The sequence below is a fragment of the Tachysurus fulvidraco genome, chromosome 18 (assembly GCF_022655615.1).
Source record: "Tachysurus fulvidraco isolate hzauxx_2018 chromosome 18, HZAU_PFXX_2.0, whole genome shotgun sequence".
Taxonomy (NCBI): Eukaryota; Metazoa; Chordata; class Actinopteri; order Siluriformes; family Bagridae; genus Tachysurus; species Tachysurus fulvidraco.
The window spans coordinates 14,634,071-14,651,743 of NC_062535.1; the positions used below are offsets into that span (position 1 = coordinate 14,634,071).

Here is a 17,673-nt window from a genome sequence, read left to right on the forward strand (position 1 = left end):
AATAAACTTCTCGGAAAGTGCAAAATGAAATGAAGTGAAATGAAGTGAGCTCGCTAAACAAAACTAAAGCTTTAATATAAATAATGGGACTATATACTGTAGAGTAGGTGAATAGAGGCAGACTGACGGAGACAAGAATACTGCAGTGTAATATTGAAACCCAGACTGAAAGTTTAATATTGAAGTATATTTAATAATAACGGCTCCTAACCTGAGCTGAGCGCAGCATCATTACACCTGAGAGCAACAGCAGAGTCTCTCATAACGCACATCGATTTAATACCTGAAACCACCACAAGCATTCGTGCTGTTGTTAAAGCAAAGCTGCCCGAGCCGGAGGCCACTGAGGTTCGCCGCTTGTTCGGTGTTGAAATGCTTGCACGTTCACACTGTACTGCGAAACAGCAGAAAAGGACGAGTTCCAGCGTCGCCGTTTGGAAAAAGTCATTTTGATACGTCCTGACTTACATGTGCTAATGCGTTTTGGCCACCACTGATATAGATTTTTCCCTCGCTGAAGCTAAAGCTGACTGAGCTGTCAGATGCAGACAGAGTGTGGGGGTGGTGCGACAGTTCTCCAATACAGCATTTCTTTCCAGAACGTTCTTGGAGCCTAAATCTTCCCCAGGACGGCGATATTAGAGGAAGTGTGAGGACTGCTGCGTTAAGGCCGATTAGTCAGAGGAAGGTTCACTGGCAGTTGAAGCTTATGTTGGATTTGAAGTGTGCGTGCGTGTGTATGTGTGTGTGTATGTGTGTGTGTGTGTGTGTGTGTGTGTGTGTGTGTGTGTGTGTGTGTGTGTGTGTGTGTGTGTGTGTGTGTGTGTGTGTTCATGGTGTTTATTGTGCTTGGAATTTAAGTAGTGAGCAAAAGAGTTATGGCAGACTCAGCTTATAGGTTGTTCCAGGTACTGTCATGTAAATAAATAAATAAATAAATAAATAAATAAATAAATAAATGCTAAACTTGAGGGTGAATAGGCATTCAGCGATGTTTGAGTGATTAAAAAAAATGCAAATATACTGTATGCAATGAACTCGATGAAAGATCTGATCTTGCTGATGCTGACAGAAAAAAAAAAGGAACGATGGTTTCTCGGGATGTTTTCTCCACTGGTTGATGTCTGTACATAAATTCCTTAAAAGTAATAATAAGATCACGTGTTCACAGCTTTTCTGTCACCCTGAAATGTGGGAGTATGTGAGGTTTGCTTGGAAATCAAGCACCAAAGACAAACTACCCATCAGCCATTGTGGAGGTTTTATTCATCAAGGTGTGAGACCTTTTTGACCCACTGACAGTTTGACAGTAAGAGCTACTGCTAGGTTTGTTCAGTGAGCTCATTCGCCTCTGTGATTCTGACCGGAAATAAACTACACACCAAACTCACACTCTCTGGACCATCCTTTACAAAGAGAACATGTGATTCAGTGCCTTCGACATTTTGAGAGTTTTTGGGGGGATTTTCTGGATTTATTTATTTTTACTAAATTTGTGATGCAACTTAAAGAATTTTCTCTGCTTTTCTTTTTGTTGTTGTTGTTGTTGTTGTTGTTGTTGTTGTTGTTGCTACTCATGATCACAAAACATGCCTTGATACAAAGCTACAGGAAACCTGCTGTCATTTTCAAAAATCGCAATTTCCTCAAGATATCGCAGAGGGTTGATCGATTTTGTGTGAATCTGTGCCATTGAAAACAGGTGGAATCTCACAGGGACTGATTAGTAAGTGAGTAAATAAAAGGAATAAAATGTACTCAGAGCTCAAATAAAAAAAAATCTGAAAAGAATAATCCATCCATCCATCCATCCTCTACCGCTTATCTGAACTCTCGGGTAACGGGGAGCCTGTGCGTATCTCCGGCGTCATCGGGCATCGAGGCAGGATACACCCTGGACGGAGTGCCAACCCATCACAGGGCACACACACACTCTCATTCACACACACACACACACACACACACACACACACACACACACACACACACACACACACACTACAGACAATTTCCCAGAGATGCCAATCAACCTACCATGCATGTCTTTGGACCGGGGGAGGAAACCGGAGTACCCGGAGGAAACCCCCGAGGCACGGGGAGAACATGCAAACTACACACACACACAAGGCGGAGGCGGGAATCGAACCCCCAACCCTGTAGGTGTGAGGCGAACGATCTAACCACTAAGCCACCGTGCCCCCCTGAAAAGAATATGATGAGTATGATTGGTCGATAAAGGTTTGATTGAAAGCAGTTTACCAGTGTTATAGATATAGTGTATAATAAACAGCTAATAAACAGAAATACGCATTGAAAAGTCTTCAGGACTTTTCAGCAGTTTGTATTTCTTCTTAATTTTGATGAAGGAAATGAAGGAAACAGTTTGATGAAGGAATGAGTGTTTATCATTGCGATGACAACATTCTTACCATTAAAAGTAACTATAAATGGGTAAAATTGCACTAGGTTGGGAAATAGCTGTGGCATGAACGCCGTTGTAAGAACATAACAACCTTGTATCTCACAACCTCACATCCGTCTGCATCAACGACCCTGTTGTTGTTGACTTTTCTATAACAGTAAGAGTTTGATTTCTTATGGTACACACGGAAGATATGATCGTTGAAGATGATTGTAATCATCTGCACAATCGTAGCTACGGACAGAAAAACATGCGCGTTCGCTGGAACGTAAACATGTGTGCTTACATCTGTTCATCCTGCGCTGCTTGAAAACAGGCTCTCATCTTCCACTGTGATGATTGCTGACAGATTTTGCTCATTCACTGCAATTCGATAACTTTTAACGGTGACGGATTACGATGCGGACTCTGTGTGACATCTACTCTCTAATAAAGTATGGAAAAGATTATTTAATAACGTGTTTAAACTGATCACACGTGCATGTGTTTGTACTATATATAGCACACACACACACACACACACACACACACACACACAAATATATACGTATATATATATATATATATATATATATATATATATATATATATATATATATATATAGCTCATACACACACACACACACACACACACACACACACATACATATATATATATATATATATATATATATATATATATATAGCTCATACACACACACACACACACACACACACACCACACACACACACACACACACACATATATATATATATATATATATATATATATATATATATATATATATATATATATATATATATATCTCATACACACAGACATACACACACTATATATAGCTCTCACACACACACACACACACACACACACACACACACACACACACACACACACATATACACATGGGTAGTTGACGTGACATGGCTTTTTCACTGTGACAGAAGATAAAACATAATTTATTTCACATTTTCATAATTTAGAATACTGTAAATGGTTAAACATTTTCTTGTTTTATATGAATTTGTTGTTTTAATACCCAAGTTATTGTTCGTTTTTTAGAACTTTGAACCAAATCTCAAAATCGTCCTATGGTGTGACGGTAGACAACATTATTTCATAAAAATTACATTTCATAAATAAAGAAAATAATGTTTAAAAATCTTAATGAACACTCCTGGCATAATTGTGCAAGTGTCTATTTCACTAAGTGGCCATCACTTTTCATATACATACATTTCTAAAAGTGTAGGAATTTCATAAAGTTTGTCACAGAAAAAAATGTCCTTTGGTGTTATGCAAAAACCTAATTTTAATTTGGGCAATATCATGGACAACTACATTTAATTGAAAGACCCCACTCAAGGTCATGTGACTGAAGACCCCTATGAAGGCCATGAGAAGTGCACATGGTAAGTATTTCTCTCAGAATTGTTTAAATATTTTACTATGTTTTAAGACCACTGAAGTTGTTAAGTTTTTTTGTCCTTTGGTGTGACACCATTCATCTATTCATGGTGAAAATGATTCTAATTAGTACTTTCATGTAAAATAAATATCACTTTAAGAAAATAATGTTTTAATAATGTGAACAATTCTGTCTCAAGTATTTATTTTATGTTATTTAATATAATTTCTTAGTACTTTTTAAATGTCACACCATAGGACACATTTACAGTATTGTTGAGTGAAAAAGGGAAAAAAATATGTGAAGTCATTGACAAAATGAGTGACCAGTACTATTTTCTGAAACTGCACTTTTCATACTCCACAAATATATGTATTTTTTCTTAAAAAGTTATGCTTTCCAAAAAAAGTACTTTTTCTTGGTCATTTGTCAACTACCCACATATACAGTATATATATACCATGCATGTGTATATATACATACACACACACACATTTATGACACCGCATGTTGTATGTGATTGTGTGTGTGTGCGTGTGTGTGTGTGTGAATCAGGTTAATGTTAAAAGTTAAACACCAGGCTGTTTTATATGTAGTGGTCATTTCTCGCAGCAGCTGTGTTCACAGATGTTATGGCTACAATTCCAGGTCCCTTAGTGTGTGTGTGTGTGTGTGTGTGTGTGTGTGTGTGTGTGTGTGTGTGTGCATGCTCTAAACCTGTGTATTCGTGTCTATCAAACACAGTGAGATATAAACATGTGGAGAAGCGCATCGCACATCAGTGCCGTCCTCCGAGGCATCAGAGTGGGAGGCAATTTAAATATGTTGGCTCAGGCTCATTATATCATGGAGTGTTTGTATTATGATGGTGCGAGCGTATATCCACAGATGGAAGTGGATTTTCGAGGGCCAGTCCGTCTCCCTTGGTAGCGCATTCAGAACAGCACACAGCTGCGGCGTCCAATTATATTCCACCGTCGAATAAACCTTCACACGCACACACAATCGGGAGAAAGTTGTGGAATCAAATCGACATACAAACTAATAGATGTTTAGTTACAGACTTTGTATGTCAGACTTTGTATGTTGCACCCCAATCCTCTATGAATGGGGGAATGGGGTGATTGTAAAATGTTCCAAAAATGACATCAAATGTTGTTGTGTCTTGCAACAAGACAGCAATCCAAGATCAATAAGGAAAAGATCTAGAAAAGAAGTTTTGTCACGAGTCTCCAAAGCCGAACGATCACAAGTGAGAGGATGGAAAAGCTCCTCAGGCTGAGGATTTTATTAGAGCGTTAGAACAGGCCGTCTATCACGTTTATAAGATGTGTACAGGGAGATGCCAGCCTTTTGAAATCATTTGGCACTGTATACCAAACTGTATAATAAATGCAGGGGTAGCAGTGGTGGCTCAGCTAGAAATGTTGCCTCCTCAGAGCCTCTGGTTCGATCGTGAACTTGATTCTCCATCTGAAACTCCTTTCAAATGTTTTCTCATGTTCTCCAGTTATATATTAGCTACTCTGTATTTTGTATGTTTGTATTTTTTTTTTTTTTTTTGTCCAAAAACGTGTAATTACAGCACGTTACGTACACGACTGTCGCTTTGGTCCGGCTGATTACACAAACACTTGTTGATTGCATGAAACAAACGGTTTTGCCTACTAACGCTTAACGATACTTGCCAATAATCGATGCTCAAGGCCAAACAAATGAAGTGCTAAAGTGGAGAGGTTAATTTGTGCCTTATCTGTGTTTGGGCAAATGTTCGATTCTGTTTTGTACAGAGATCTAGAGGTTAGAAGATGTACAATGGAGAGAGAGAGAGAGAGAGAGAGAGAGAGAGAGAGAGAGAGAGAGAGAGAGAGAGAGAGAGAGATGGCAGTACTTATGTTATTAGATTTACAAGTGTGACCTTTGATTTTTCTTGTGACACGTCATCCGTCAACTAGCATCTCTGGTACAGCTTCCTATATCTATCAGTACTCAGAAGGATCTTTTTCCCATGAGTGCCGCCATATTATACATATTATTTTTCTCTCTTTCTCCAGCCCTCTTTCTAGAGCTGTGTGTGTGTGTGTGTGTGTGTGTGTGTGTGTGTGTGTGTGTGTGTGTGTGTGTGTGTGTGTGTGTCGTTCTTTCCACCTCCAGACCTCCACGTCTAAGCCTCCGAGCCAGCAGATCAATCAGGACGCTAATCAGTGCAATCGCACCAGGTGTTTTATCTGGATAAGAGAGGTATAATGAAGGTTTTATGGCTTTGTTTTTTATCTCTGATAAAACCCTACATGCATCTCAGATTATTAGTGACAATCTTAGGTCAGCTTTTGTAACCATATCCACTAGGTTCCTAAAAGGCAATACGGAATTCCACACTTTTAATCTGAGCAGATAGGTACGGAAAGTTTCCACCAAACTCTTTAAAGGATTCTTCAGGCAGGTCTCTCTCAGGGAGGCTTTAAAGGATCTATGCATCGTTCATTTATTCATCTTCAGTAAGCACTTTATCATGGGTGTGAAGGATACGAAGAATACCAGCGTGCAAGAAGGCGATACTCGCCGGGGTATAACAGAACAAATACGGTCGAATACACGCTCACACCTATAGGGGCGATTTACGGTCCTCGGTCCACCTACTGTCATGTTTTTTGTAAGGTTGGAGAAAACCAGATAGAACATACAAACGTTCCTCACACACTGAGCTGTAATCTGAGTCAACCGTCCAGGTCCCATCAACCCAAAGAACTTTGGTGACTTGAAAAAAGGGAAAATATTTCAGATTATTGTGGAAGTGAGAAGAGTCTGCAAGCAAAAGTGAAAATGATCTGATGCTCAACATGACGCAGAGGAATTTTATTTAAAACATCTATCCATCCATCCAAATATCCATCCATCCATACATCTATTCATCCATCTATCCCATTTCTCAATCTATCCATCTATGCATCCATTCATTCTCTTTTGTGCTTATGGTCACAGAGAACCTGGAATCTAGGGACTTGGGGCATAAGGCGGTGGACACCCTGGATGGACATTACAGACAGCGCATGTCTTTTGACTGGGGAGGAACTGAACAACAGGGAGAACATGCAAACTAAATACACAGGTTAGAGACACGGATAAATCCCAAAACTCTGATGGTGCAAGATAACTGTGACAATCCCCTTTGCTTAACAACATGATTCAACTTATTCAAAACAAAAGCTAATCAACAACATTAGTGTAAACTTTTTTTAATTCATTTCATACCTGAATGCATTTCAAGTGAGACTCACATAGATTTGTAATTGAAATACGTTTAAATAACATTTGAAATCTTTACTAGCCAGACTCTCTTTTTTTTTTTTGTTAGTTTGTTTTGTTTTTTAATGAGCAAAAATCTAACATACAAACCTTCATGCACTGAGCTAAACATCGAAGGAAACGCTACAGGTCTCTGTCCGTGGTGCTGATCTGTGGCGCTCTCTAACACACTGAAGAACGTCCATCCTTACGCCTGTCACTTACAGAAGACGACAGAAGCGGAGATTCGTCTAAGTAACAGTTTATTGAACTTGGGTAGTGAAAATAAGGTGAATGATGGACAGATTCCGACACACACCCGGGATCACTGGGTACAAGACCACACGGATAACCTTCTCGGAGGGCGAAGCACTTGGATGACTACTGCGTAAAGAGAGAGATAAAGAGTCGGGTTAGTAGACACAGCATGCGAAGGCAGCTAGCGTGTACGAGACTGGACAAAGTGTGTGTGTGTGTGTGTGTGTGTGTGTGTGTGTGTGAGAGAGAGTCTTTTATAGGTGGCGATAATGACGGGTGCCAGGTAACGGTGATTAGTACTCAGGTGATGTGGATCTGGTTTGTTGAGTGAGGGGAGAACCTGGTGATTCTGTGACAACGCCCAAGTCTAAACCGAACTGATTCTAGGATTATTTACTCTCTGGAGGTCTTTACATGTCACATTTGAACTCAGTGTTCAGTGGCACTATATACTTATAGATTAATATTGACAAAACTATTTGGGCACATTATTATTAGTACATTTTTTATCCATAGGTCGGAAGTGTTGTTTCATTACACGGAGACTTTCTCATGCCGGTGATAGGGTTTGACGAGCACTGTGTGATTCTGTATATAAAGATTTTTTCACTGAAACCGAGGAGGGATGCGTTGAAGACAGTAGATAATAATAAGTTCATTCCATCATCCCACATGATAGAAGCTTTTTAGACTATTTAAATAATACAATAGAACTGACTGACGTATTTCGGCTGCTTTTTTGTAAGCACTGTCCTGTTTAAAATGATTTTCATTGATGCCTATTAATGAAGTGTATGCTTAATCAAGTGCAGAATAAACCACTAATCTATTTCCATTACTTTCCCACAATTGACGGGATTCAATATTTAAATTGTGAATACCTATAAGTAAAAAAAGTAACATTTAGCCACATTAGTGACATAGAGATGCCCAACAAGCTGAGAGAAAAATACTAAAACATTAAAATTTCTAAACACCCATTACGCCTCCATGGATTCGAGGTCGCCAAAGCGTATGCAAGCTTCCTCCTCCTACTCTCACGAGGCGCCAGATTAAAGTTCACAGGCCATTAGTCGCAGAGGGGGTCTCACGCATCCCCATGCCAGCAAATCTACTTTGTGTCAGGATTGCTTTGTCCCACTGCGTCGGCTTATCTCCAGGACGAGTGCGCACAATTACTTTTTAACGATTTCACGCCGCTTCATTAGGGGAGAAGACGCGCATGTGGAGGCAGACTTAGAAAAGGTAATCAGATGTAATTACACTCACAATGGGGCCCACAGTATACAGCAGCTCCTATAGGGCCTGAGTCCAACACAGTTTGGTGATTTCACCTGCTCACATGCAAGCTGGTTCCAATCATTAGTAAATGACCCAGGCTTAGTATGTGTGTGTGTGTGTGTGTGTGTGTGTGTGTGTGTGTGTGTGTGTGTGTGTGTGTGTGTGTGTGTGTGTGTGTGTGTGTGTGTGTGACTGAGCTGGAAACAAATACCAAACATATCTTACCTCAGTGTAGAGAAATGGACATAGAGAAGCTGTTGTGTGGGTCTGTCAGAACGTAAGACTTATAACCAAGTGCAAAAGAATTTATTGTAGAAAAGTTCAAAGAAACTGAATCAAATTTTAAACAAATCATTCATTCATTCATTTTCTACCGCTTATCCGAACTACCTCAGGTCACGGGGCATCTCAGGTGTCATCGGGCATCGAGGCAGGATACACCCTGGACGGAGTGCCAACCCATCACAGGGCACACACACACACACACACACACTCTCATTCACTCACACACTACGGACAATTTCCCAGAGATGCCAATCAAGCTACCATGCATGTCTTTGGACCGGGGGAGGAAACCGGAGTACCCGGAGGAAACCCCTGAGGCACGGGGAGAACATGCAAACTCCACACACACAAGGCGGAGGCGGGAATCGAACCCCCAACACTGGAGGTGTGAGGCGAAGGTGCTAACCACTAAGCCACCGCAACCCCCTTTAAACAAAACAAAAACTAGATATTCAATTCTATTTTATTTGTATAGCACTTTTAACAATGGACATTGTCTCGAATCAGCTTTACAGAACATAAGAAATATTGCAAAATGAATATTAGACAAAGATTAATATTAGCCAAAAATTCAAGATTAACATTAGATTCATATTTAAATGTGTATTTATCAAAATAAATACATAAATGTGCAAGCCTGAGCTGACTGAGGTGACTATGGCATGGAAAAAACTCCCTTAGATATCTTAAGGTGTAAAGTCAAAACTTTTGTTGACAATGAATAGGTATTAATGCACCGAGCAACTAGGAGTGGGAAAGGATGTCAGTTTTTATAGGGTTTTACAACGTATCAGAGTTCTTGTGCTTTGGGAAGTGTAGTCCTGGGTGGCCATGTTTGTAGGCATAGGTGAGTTCTGGGAAAAGGCAAAACAGTCAAAGCAAGTATTCTAGTCTAAATCTGAAACTATCCCATTTCAGATAAATAGCTTTGTAGCTTCTGAGCATTTTACTGATCTACCCGCATCCTCCGGTTTCTTTCACTGTCCAAAAACTCGAGAGAGGATGGACTGGGTCCGATAACTTGCCTGTAGGTGTGTGTCTAGATAAACTGGCGTCTCATCCAGGGTTGATTATACTTCCTGGATAGAAATGGACCTCAACACTTTTCCGGATAATGTTGTCACAGAGTGAATGAAAAACCAAACAGATCCCCAGAGTCAGTGCAGCCTGCAATGCATTCTTTTGTCTTTGTATAAAAAAAATAAAAAAAAATCCCAGGACAAACATCAAATGACAAACATGCTCTCTATCATTTTAAAATTTGGATATCAAAATGTTTTTTTTTGTTTTTTTTTTTTTATATTAATAAAAGAAAGAAGTCTCCACATAATGGAGACCAGCCTTAATGGAGGCACACAGCAAAGAGGGACGAAAAGGCTTTGATCATTTGTCTGTGGATGAAAACAGTGGCAGGATATAAGAGGCAGGCAGTACAAGCACATTATCAGCTACTGACGCTGACGGCTTCATAGACGATTGATCCTTGAGTAAAGTGAAAGCCAGATAGAGTTCTTTGAACACTCTGTTTTGTTTTTTTTTTTTGTTTTTTTTTTGTTTTTTAAATTATTAATTATTTCAGATGTACTTTAGAGTTTGATAGCTATGACTTCCATTAAAGTGAAAAAGCATACATTATGGCTTTTTAAATATTTTTATGGGCTCCGTGTTGTCGTAGACACAGACGTAAATGTGCCCAGGCCACACTTAAGAATTTTTTTTTTTTTTTGCCACCAATGGTTTTTTTTTCAGTTATTCTAAGAATACAGTTTTTTTTTCCCCAATGCATATTTTTACGAGTTTGCAAGCTGTCTTTTGGCTGATCATCTTTACTGATTCGGTGCTGAAAGAAAATGTCATATAAATTGTGTCTCTTCTGGCACTGCGAAATCACAAGCATTAAATTAACACCTGCCGTATACTGTATGTCATAGCCTGTCGCTACACCGTGTACACTGGAGGCAGTATATCAGTGAATGTTAATATCACTTGTTTCACTGTGCATAAATAACACTATGCTGAGGTGGACTGTACTGTAGTAATTCATGTCCTATACTATAAACATTAAAAAATGTTTCATACACATGGCCAGTCTGAAGAGACATCAGGTTACTGTGGATGGTATCGACTGGAAACCATGACAATTGCTTTGGAATGAAATGGATACAGGGGGGCACGGTGGCTTAGTGGTTAGCACATTCGCCTCACACCTCCACCTTGTGTGTGTGGAGTTTGCATGTTCTCCCCGTGCCTCGGGGGTTTCCTCCGGGTACTCCGGTTTCCTCCCCTGGTCCAAAGACATGCATGGTAGGTTGATTGACATCTCTGGAAAATTGTCCGTAGTGTGTGAGTGTGTGTGTGAATGAGAGTGTGTGTGTGTGTCCTGTGATGGGTTGGCACTCTGTCCAGGGTGTATCCTGCCTCGATGCCCAGTGACGCCTGAGATAGGCACAGGCTCCCCGTGACCTGAGAAGTTTGGATAAGCGGTAGAAGATGAATGAATGAATGAAATAGATACAAACCGTCTCAATTTTTAGAACTTTTTTAGACAAAATAGACTTTATGTTACTAGTCTAGATTACAATGAATTACACAATCACACTTCATTTTTGTCTGCATATATAGAAGGGAAATTATATATAATCACACTCTCCGGTCACCCACATGAAGATGACCTCCCTTTGGAATCTCGAGGTTTCTTCCTCACGTCACCTCGGGGAGTTTTTCCTTCCCACCGTCACCTCTGGATTACTCATTAAATAATAAATGTATACATTCGAAATATATATCCTGAATTTATATACAGTATTTTTTTGTAAAGCCGCATTGTGACAGTATCCATTGTTAAAAGAGATATACGAAATAAAATCGAATTGAATTGAACTGAAAATAATTAGCAACAGGATAGTTGGACATTTTATATCTTATTTGGAAAGTTAGGAATAATTTTAAATGTAGTGAGATGTGAGATGAGTAGTTATTAATTATCTTGGGATTAATATATCTTAAAAAGAATAAAACACTTAGTTATTAAATAATAACATAAATAAGAATAAAGAAATCGTAGGTTTTATCGATGTTACCAATGTAGTGTGTTTAATATCGTGGAACGTCTGTGAAACAGGTTTTATCAATTACGTTAAAGTATCCATAAGCAGTCAGGTTTTATTCTTTACTTAATGGATGGCTGGAATTCATCCTTCATCTCCAATCTTTGAAATGCTTTTTAGAAATGGAACTTGGCTTGTAAGTGTTTTGAAATGCTGATCCAGGTAAATCCAATCTCAATGCATGGTGAAGGAGCCAAAAGACTAAGTGAGCTAATGAAAGAACCAATGGAACCACAGCCTGGGGGTAGCTGGTAAGTGCATGCGTTTTTTTTCCCTGGCTGTATGATTTAGGGAGTTAACATTTCCAAATCTTTAGAGAACAAATGAGTAACGTGAAACAATGGGGCAAAAAAAAGAAGAAGAAAGTACCCAATAACAATCAGCACTTTTTAATGATGATGCCTGCACAAAACTGTGGTATGAGACCAGTACACAGACCAGTCCCTGGTGCTATCTATTCACATCAAATTTGCAAACAGATGAGATGATGATGAATTGAAAAATAAAAATATATGCAGAATATTTTTTTATTTTCCCTTGCTATGTCCGTTTAGCTCCCTGCATATCCAATGTCCTCTAATGCAGACGCATTACAGCTGCTTAGCCAGCATAACCCGATTCAAGAAACGGCACAGACTGGAAGCCGGCTTCTGCATTAAAGACTTGCTTTCCTTCAAAACTCCCGGCTTTCAGTCAATCGATAAATTACATGCGGCAGATCTGGCATGCATGATAGCATCAAATGACCTTTCGAACGTCCGCATATAAATATGCTGTCCTGCATGCAGTAGCCTAAGTGTGAAAGTGTTGACTTGTTTGTGTGGGTAGTGGTATTTTCATACCCAGAGATCATTAGATGGCATTTAGAGAAGCTATATTGGGCATAACCATCTGTATTATGGACTTTCTCAAGGACAGTCAGGTATGCGCCAAGTTCGACTGTACACCAGTAAGGTTAGTTTTTGTTTCCTGCAAACTTAGTGATAGTAGAATAGCAAAGGAACAGACGTTTGAAAGTAAGGAACTAATGCAAGGCAAATGATGGAATCAACTCCTGAATAAATAAATCTTTCACAGCCTGAACAGATGAAGCCTCTAGCATTTACCAGATTGAAAGGACAAACAGGATGCATGCCAGACTTTACTCATCTCATTCGCACAAAGCTTTCTCACATCGACGAGCTTTACCTATCAAGTACGCATCCAAAAATATCCTCACATTCACACAAAAATGCCTTGTCGCTATTTTACCTTTCATAAAGCACTCGATGATCAGGGTTCAAATGAATGCTACAAATAATACCATAGCAATTTGCCTTTCTACCACTAATTTTTATTGTTTTTTCTTTTCTTTTTTTCTTTTTTTTTACTGTTTTTCTTTCTTAAAAATTACTTCCTCCTTTGCTAAAGAGGTATGGAAATTGCCATCCCTTTCCTGAACCCATTCCCCCTTGTTAAACCACCCTCCTACTTTTCAGTCCTCTTCGAATGATTATCACGTTATACTTCATATGATGTAAGTAAACAAAATGCTATGACTTACTATTTTGGGTGAAAGATGACTGAAGTTGTAAATCAGTAAGTTTTAGTTGAAATTAGGGGCACACACACAAAAAAAAAACAACAACAATTGAACAAGCAATAATTAAGCTAGCATAGCTAGCTAGTTAGCAAATATATGATCCTAACAAATATTTGTTATATTTTTGTACATGATCAGAAGTATCATCTAAAGATTTATTATTAGACTTTTGCTATGAAAGCAAATTTACGTGTATTAAGATTTTTTTAATTATTATTTTTGTGTGCAAAATGAAACAAAATAGCTTAGTTTCGTGAATACGATGCTAGCTAGCTTGCGGATATTAATGTTGTTGACAGTTGTAAACATTGTAATAGTGTGTATTTAACTGTTTAATCTATTAAATAAAAGACACAAATTGTTTCTTACCTGAAAAACCTGGTACTAGAATGAGACCTGAGCATAACAGCTGATATCTGTCTGATTAATATAGTTGTGTGTCGTTCTGTGGTCAACATTTAGCCAGTCTACCAACAAACTGATTAAAAATAAGTGTTGGCACAGCTGTGCAGTGAGTAGCATTGTCCCCTAACAGCTCCAGGGTTGTTCGTTGCTTTCTGTTCATAGTTTCCATGTGTTACATGGAAATCCTTCCGCTGTCATTCTAGTAAAAACATGCTAAAAACATACAGGTAGAGTGATTTGCTATGCTAATTTGCACCTAGGTGAGAATGACTGTGTGGACTGAAACAGACCGGTGTTTAAACCCAGTGTCCTTACCTCATGCCCAGTGTTGCCAGAATTGGTTCCAGATTGACTGGGACCCGGGCCAATACTTTGCAAAAGATACAGTATATAAACAAGGTTGAAACGAAAGTCTCACACACACACTTTGTGCTTTGTAATGCAAAATGTCTTCCAAAATGTTTTATACGTTTATATATTTATACTATAAATCTCTCTTTAGATAGCCTTTGAGAAGCCCATATAAGAACATATTAAAATCATTCTCGCAGATGGATCGGAAAGTTGTTGCAAGGTTGCGATGGGAACATGGCAGGCACATCACGCAGGACACTGTTACCAAACTTATTAACAAATTCAAAAAGACAGTGTTTCAGACCATCTGATAAGTGGAAGTCGACAAACATCCAGTAACGGATGAACAAGCAACATGGTGCTTGGGACAGCTTGTGTGTGTGTGTGTGTATATATATATATATATACGTATATATATATATATATACGTATATATATGTATATGTATATATACATATATATACGTATATATACGTATATATATGTATATATACATATATATATATATATATATATATATATATATATATATATATATATATATACACATATATATATATATACACATATATATATATGTATCCACTGGTAACATAAAAGTTGGAATGTATATATTATGAATGGTTATGAACAGACATATGTAATTGTGTCTTTAAATTATATCTAAAAGATGTTCTTTCCAGTTTTTCCAAAATAAATGTTGTATTTTTGCAGAATGGTGGATTTGTTTGTTTGTTTAATGGTTTGGGGGTAAGAGAATGGTAAACTTGCCATCCACCAATCATCCACCTCCAATACAATTTGAATAAAATAAATATTCTCCACAAGAATTCGCCTCAGTGTTCGTATGGATTCACTACTCAGTCATGACAGTCGTGTTGTGCGTGTTTCAGTTCGAGTCCCTCCTTTCTTATTGACTAGAAAACCAGCTAATGAGAAGGCACCACACCTGAGGGGACAGTGTTTTCCGCATTAGCAGAACCTGCTTTCAGCACCATGGAGAGAAGCTCATTCACTCGTTCGCGCGCCTCAGCTTACTCGCGTGAGCGCGCGGACACCCTCTAGTGCCGGAGACCCTCGCGCGCCGCGGTAAAAGGGGTGAAAAAGAGGATCCGTGCACAAACAGTGCTTTTAATTCTACTTGTACTTCCTCGTCCTCGACTGTAAAGACTGAACGACGGTATTCGAGCCGTGCCACAGTGCACTCGACGCCTGGAACAGAGCACCGACGTCCCCGACGTCTGCTTTCGCGGAGAGTTTTGGCGCCAAATAAAAACCCCTCGCGCACCCTCAAGACGTAAAGGATGTGCGCGTGAGGTAAAAAAAAAAAAACAAAAAACAAAAAAACAAAAAAACAACAACAACAAAAAAGGCGGGATTCTGACAGGACTCTGACAGAAAGAGACACGCGCGCGCGCGCACACCACATACACACTGTGGCGATGTCCTGAGGATCTCCTTTATATACAGATATATCTGTCTATATACACATTTAAAAAGAAGAAGAAGAAGCAGAAGAAGAAGAAGAAGAAGTCGACGTTAAAGAGTCTGATTTCTTGGATAAAATCCATACAGGACAAGTTTATCTTTCATGTACCGAGCTATGGATTGGTGTTTGAGCCGCTTAGCTGCGGTCCATCGGCGATTTCTAGCGATTTAAAGTAGTTTAAGGATTTTATAACCACGATTGGTAATCTGTTTCTTTCCACACAGGATCCTGGCTGTACTGGATACTTAAAAAATGACTTTTCAACTAAGATTTTACCTCAGTTTTGCGTTAATGGGACTAACGTTAACGGAGCCCGAGCATCCCAACCAAGGTGCGTTATCTTCCAGTCCAGTGATGGTATATATCTTCATATACATATACAGTATATATATAGGATTATATGTTATTCCTTCTTTGCTACACTTACAATATATCTCATACTACAGTATATTATTTATTATTATGTAATACTACATACTCGAAATCTACACTCTGGAATAATATGTTCATGTTATATGTCATATCATGAGTTTATGCTGTATAAATCCACAGGGAATTGTTGCCTCATAACATCAAACTGTTTGGATGAAGCAGATATGGGAGGCTTGACTTGTTCCAGTTAAGCCAGTACATGTAATAAAGAACGTGTGTGTGTGTGTGTGTGTGAGAGAGAGAGAGAGAGAGAGAGAGAGAGAGAGAGAGAGAGAGAGAGAGATAGAGAGAAAACTGTACTTTTCCTTGTTGCTGGGGTGGTACGGATCTTTCGTTGGAAGACGGGAGTTTTACCCTCGGTTGAACTCCAAGACCTCTTTGGTACCGTGAAAGCATCACGTGCACCTTCCAAGCCTCTAAGATACTAAAATCCCAGCTCGATCGATGGTACTACCGGTGCCACGACGAGACGTACAGTGAGGAGGCTTTCTTTCTGAAAGCGCATCATGAGAACCGGGGAAAGATGACGCTCTAACTTGTCAGTCATGTATAGTGGATGGTTTGTTACTTCAGCATTCCAACATCGCAAGCACACACAAGTTATGCTGTAAAATTAGACGTACTGTACAAGGTACACACGAATGTTTCGACTCATCGGAAAAGAACGAAATATTTGTGCAAGATCGTACGTGTATTTCACGAATCGAAGATACACATAAGTCTAAATCTAATCTAAATATGAAGGAATTCACCAAATTATGCTAGGATGTACTTATTTTAGTATCAGAGCTAGTCGGAAATTTGGGATCTTTTATCGGATCGGCTCGGACTGTTTAAAATAAATCCGTTATCATATTTTATGCAACGAGCCTTTGGAACCTGCGGCAGATTTTAGCCTAGACTTTATCTGAAAGACATCATCATCATCACGTGTCAGATGTCTTGCATAATTCGCAGACTTGCAGAAATTCCGCGTGGTTGCCAAATCCACTCAGATTTCCATATCAACGTAAAAATAGTACGACTGCAACTTTGCACTTAGTAACTACTTTTCCCATCCGCACGGTCTGTCTAGGCATTAAGAGTTTCAAATTTCCTTCCCTGTCGCTGCCTATAGATTTCTTTCTCAAACCGCAGACAGATAGTAAAGTTGCCACTGTGTCCTCCAGTTTGTTGTGAACATATTGATCAGCCGTTATCTGTAGCCACGGTGTATGGTAATGCGCACCGCAGATTCATCAGGGTTGAAAATAAATAAATAAATAAACATTTCAAGGTCATTATTTTCTGTTCACAGAAAACACTCAGGGGAAAATAAAATGAATTGAAAATCCTTCCCACGTGTAAAAGCTACACGTAACCAATTT

The 17,673-nt window shown here is 39.0% G+C and overlaps 1 protein-coding gene across 1 annotated transcript in view; it reads left to right on the forward strand.

The window, feature by feature from the left end:
- The first annotated feature begins 15,254 nt into the window (after positions 1 to 15,254).
- epha6 (eph receptor A6) overlaps positions 15,255 to 17,673 on the forward strand; it is a 143,372-nt gene continuing 140,953 nt past the window's right edge. Inside the window, exon 1 of the mRNA XM_047803675.1 lies at positions 15,255 to 16,205. Coding sequence (XP_047659631.1) covers positions 16,127 to 16,205 — 79 coding nt within the window. The 5' untranslated portion in view covers positions 15,255 to 16,126. The remainder of the gene's footprint in view (positions 16,206 to 17,673) is intronic.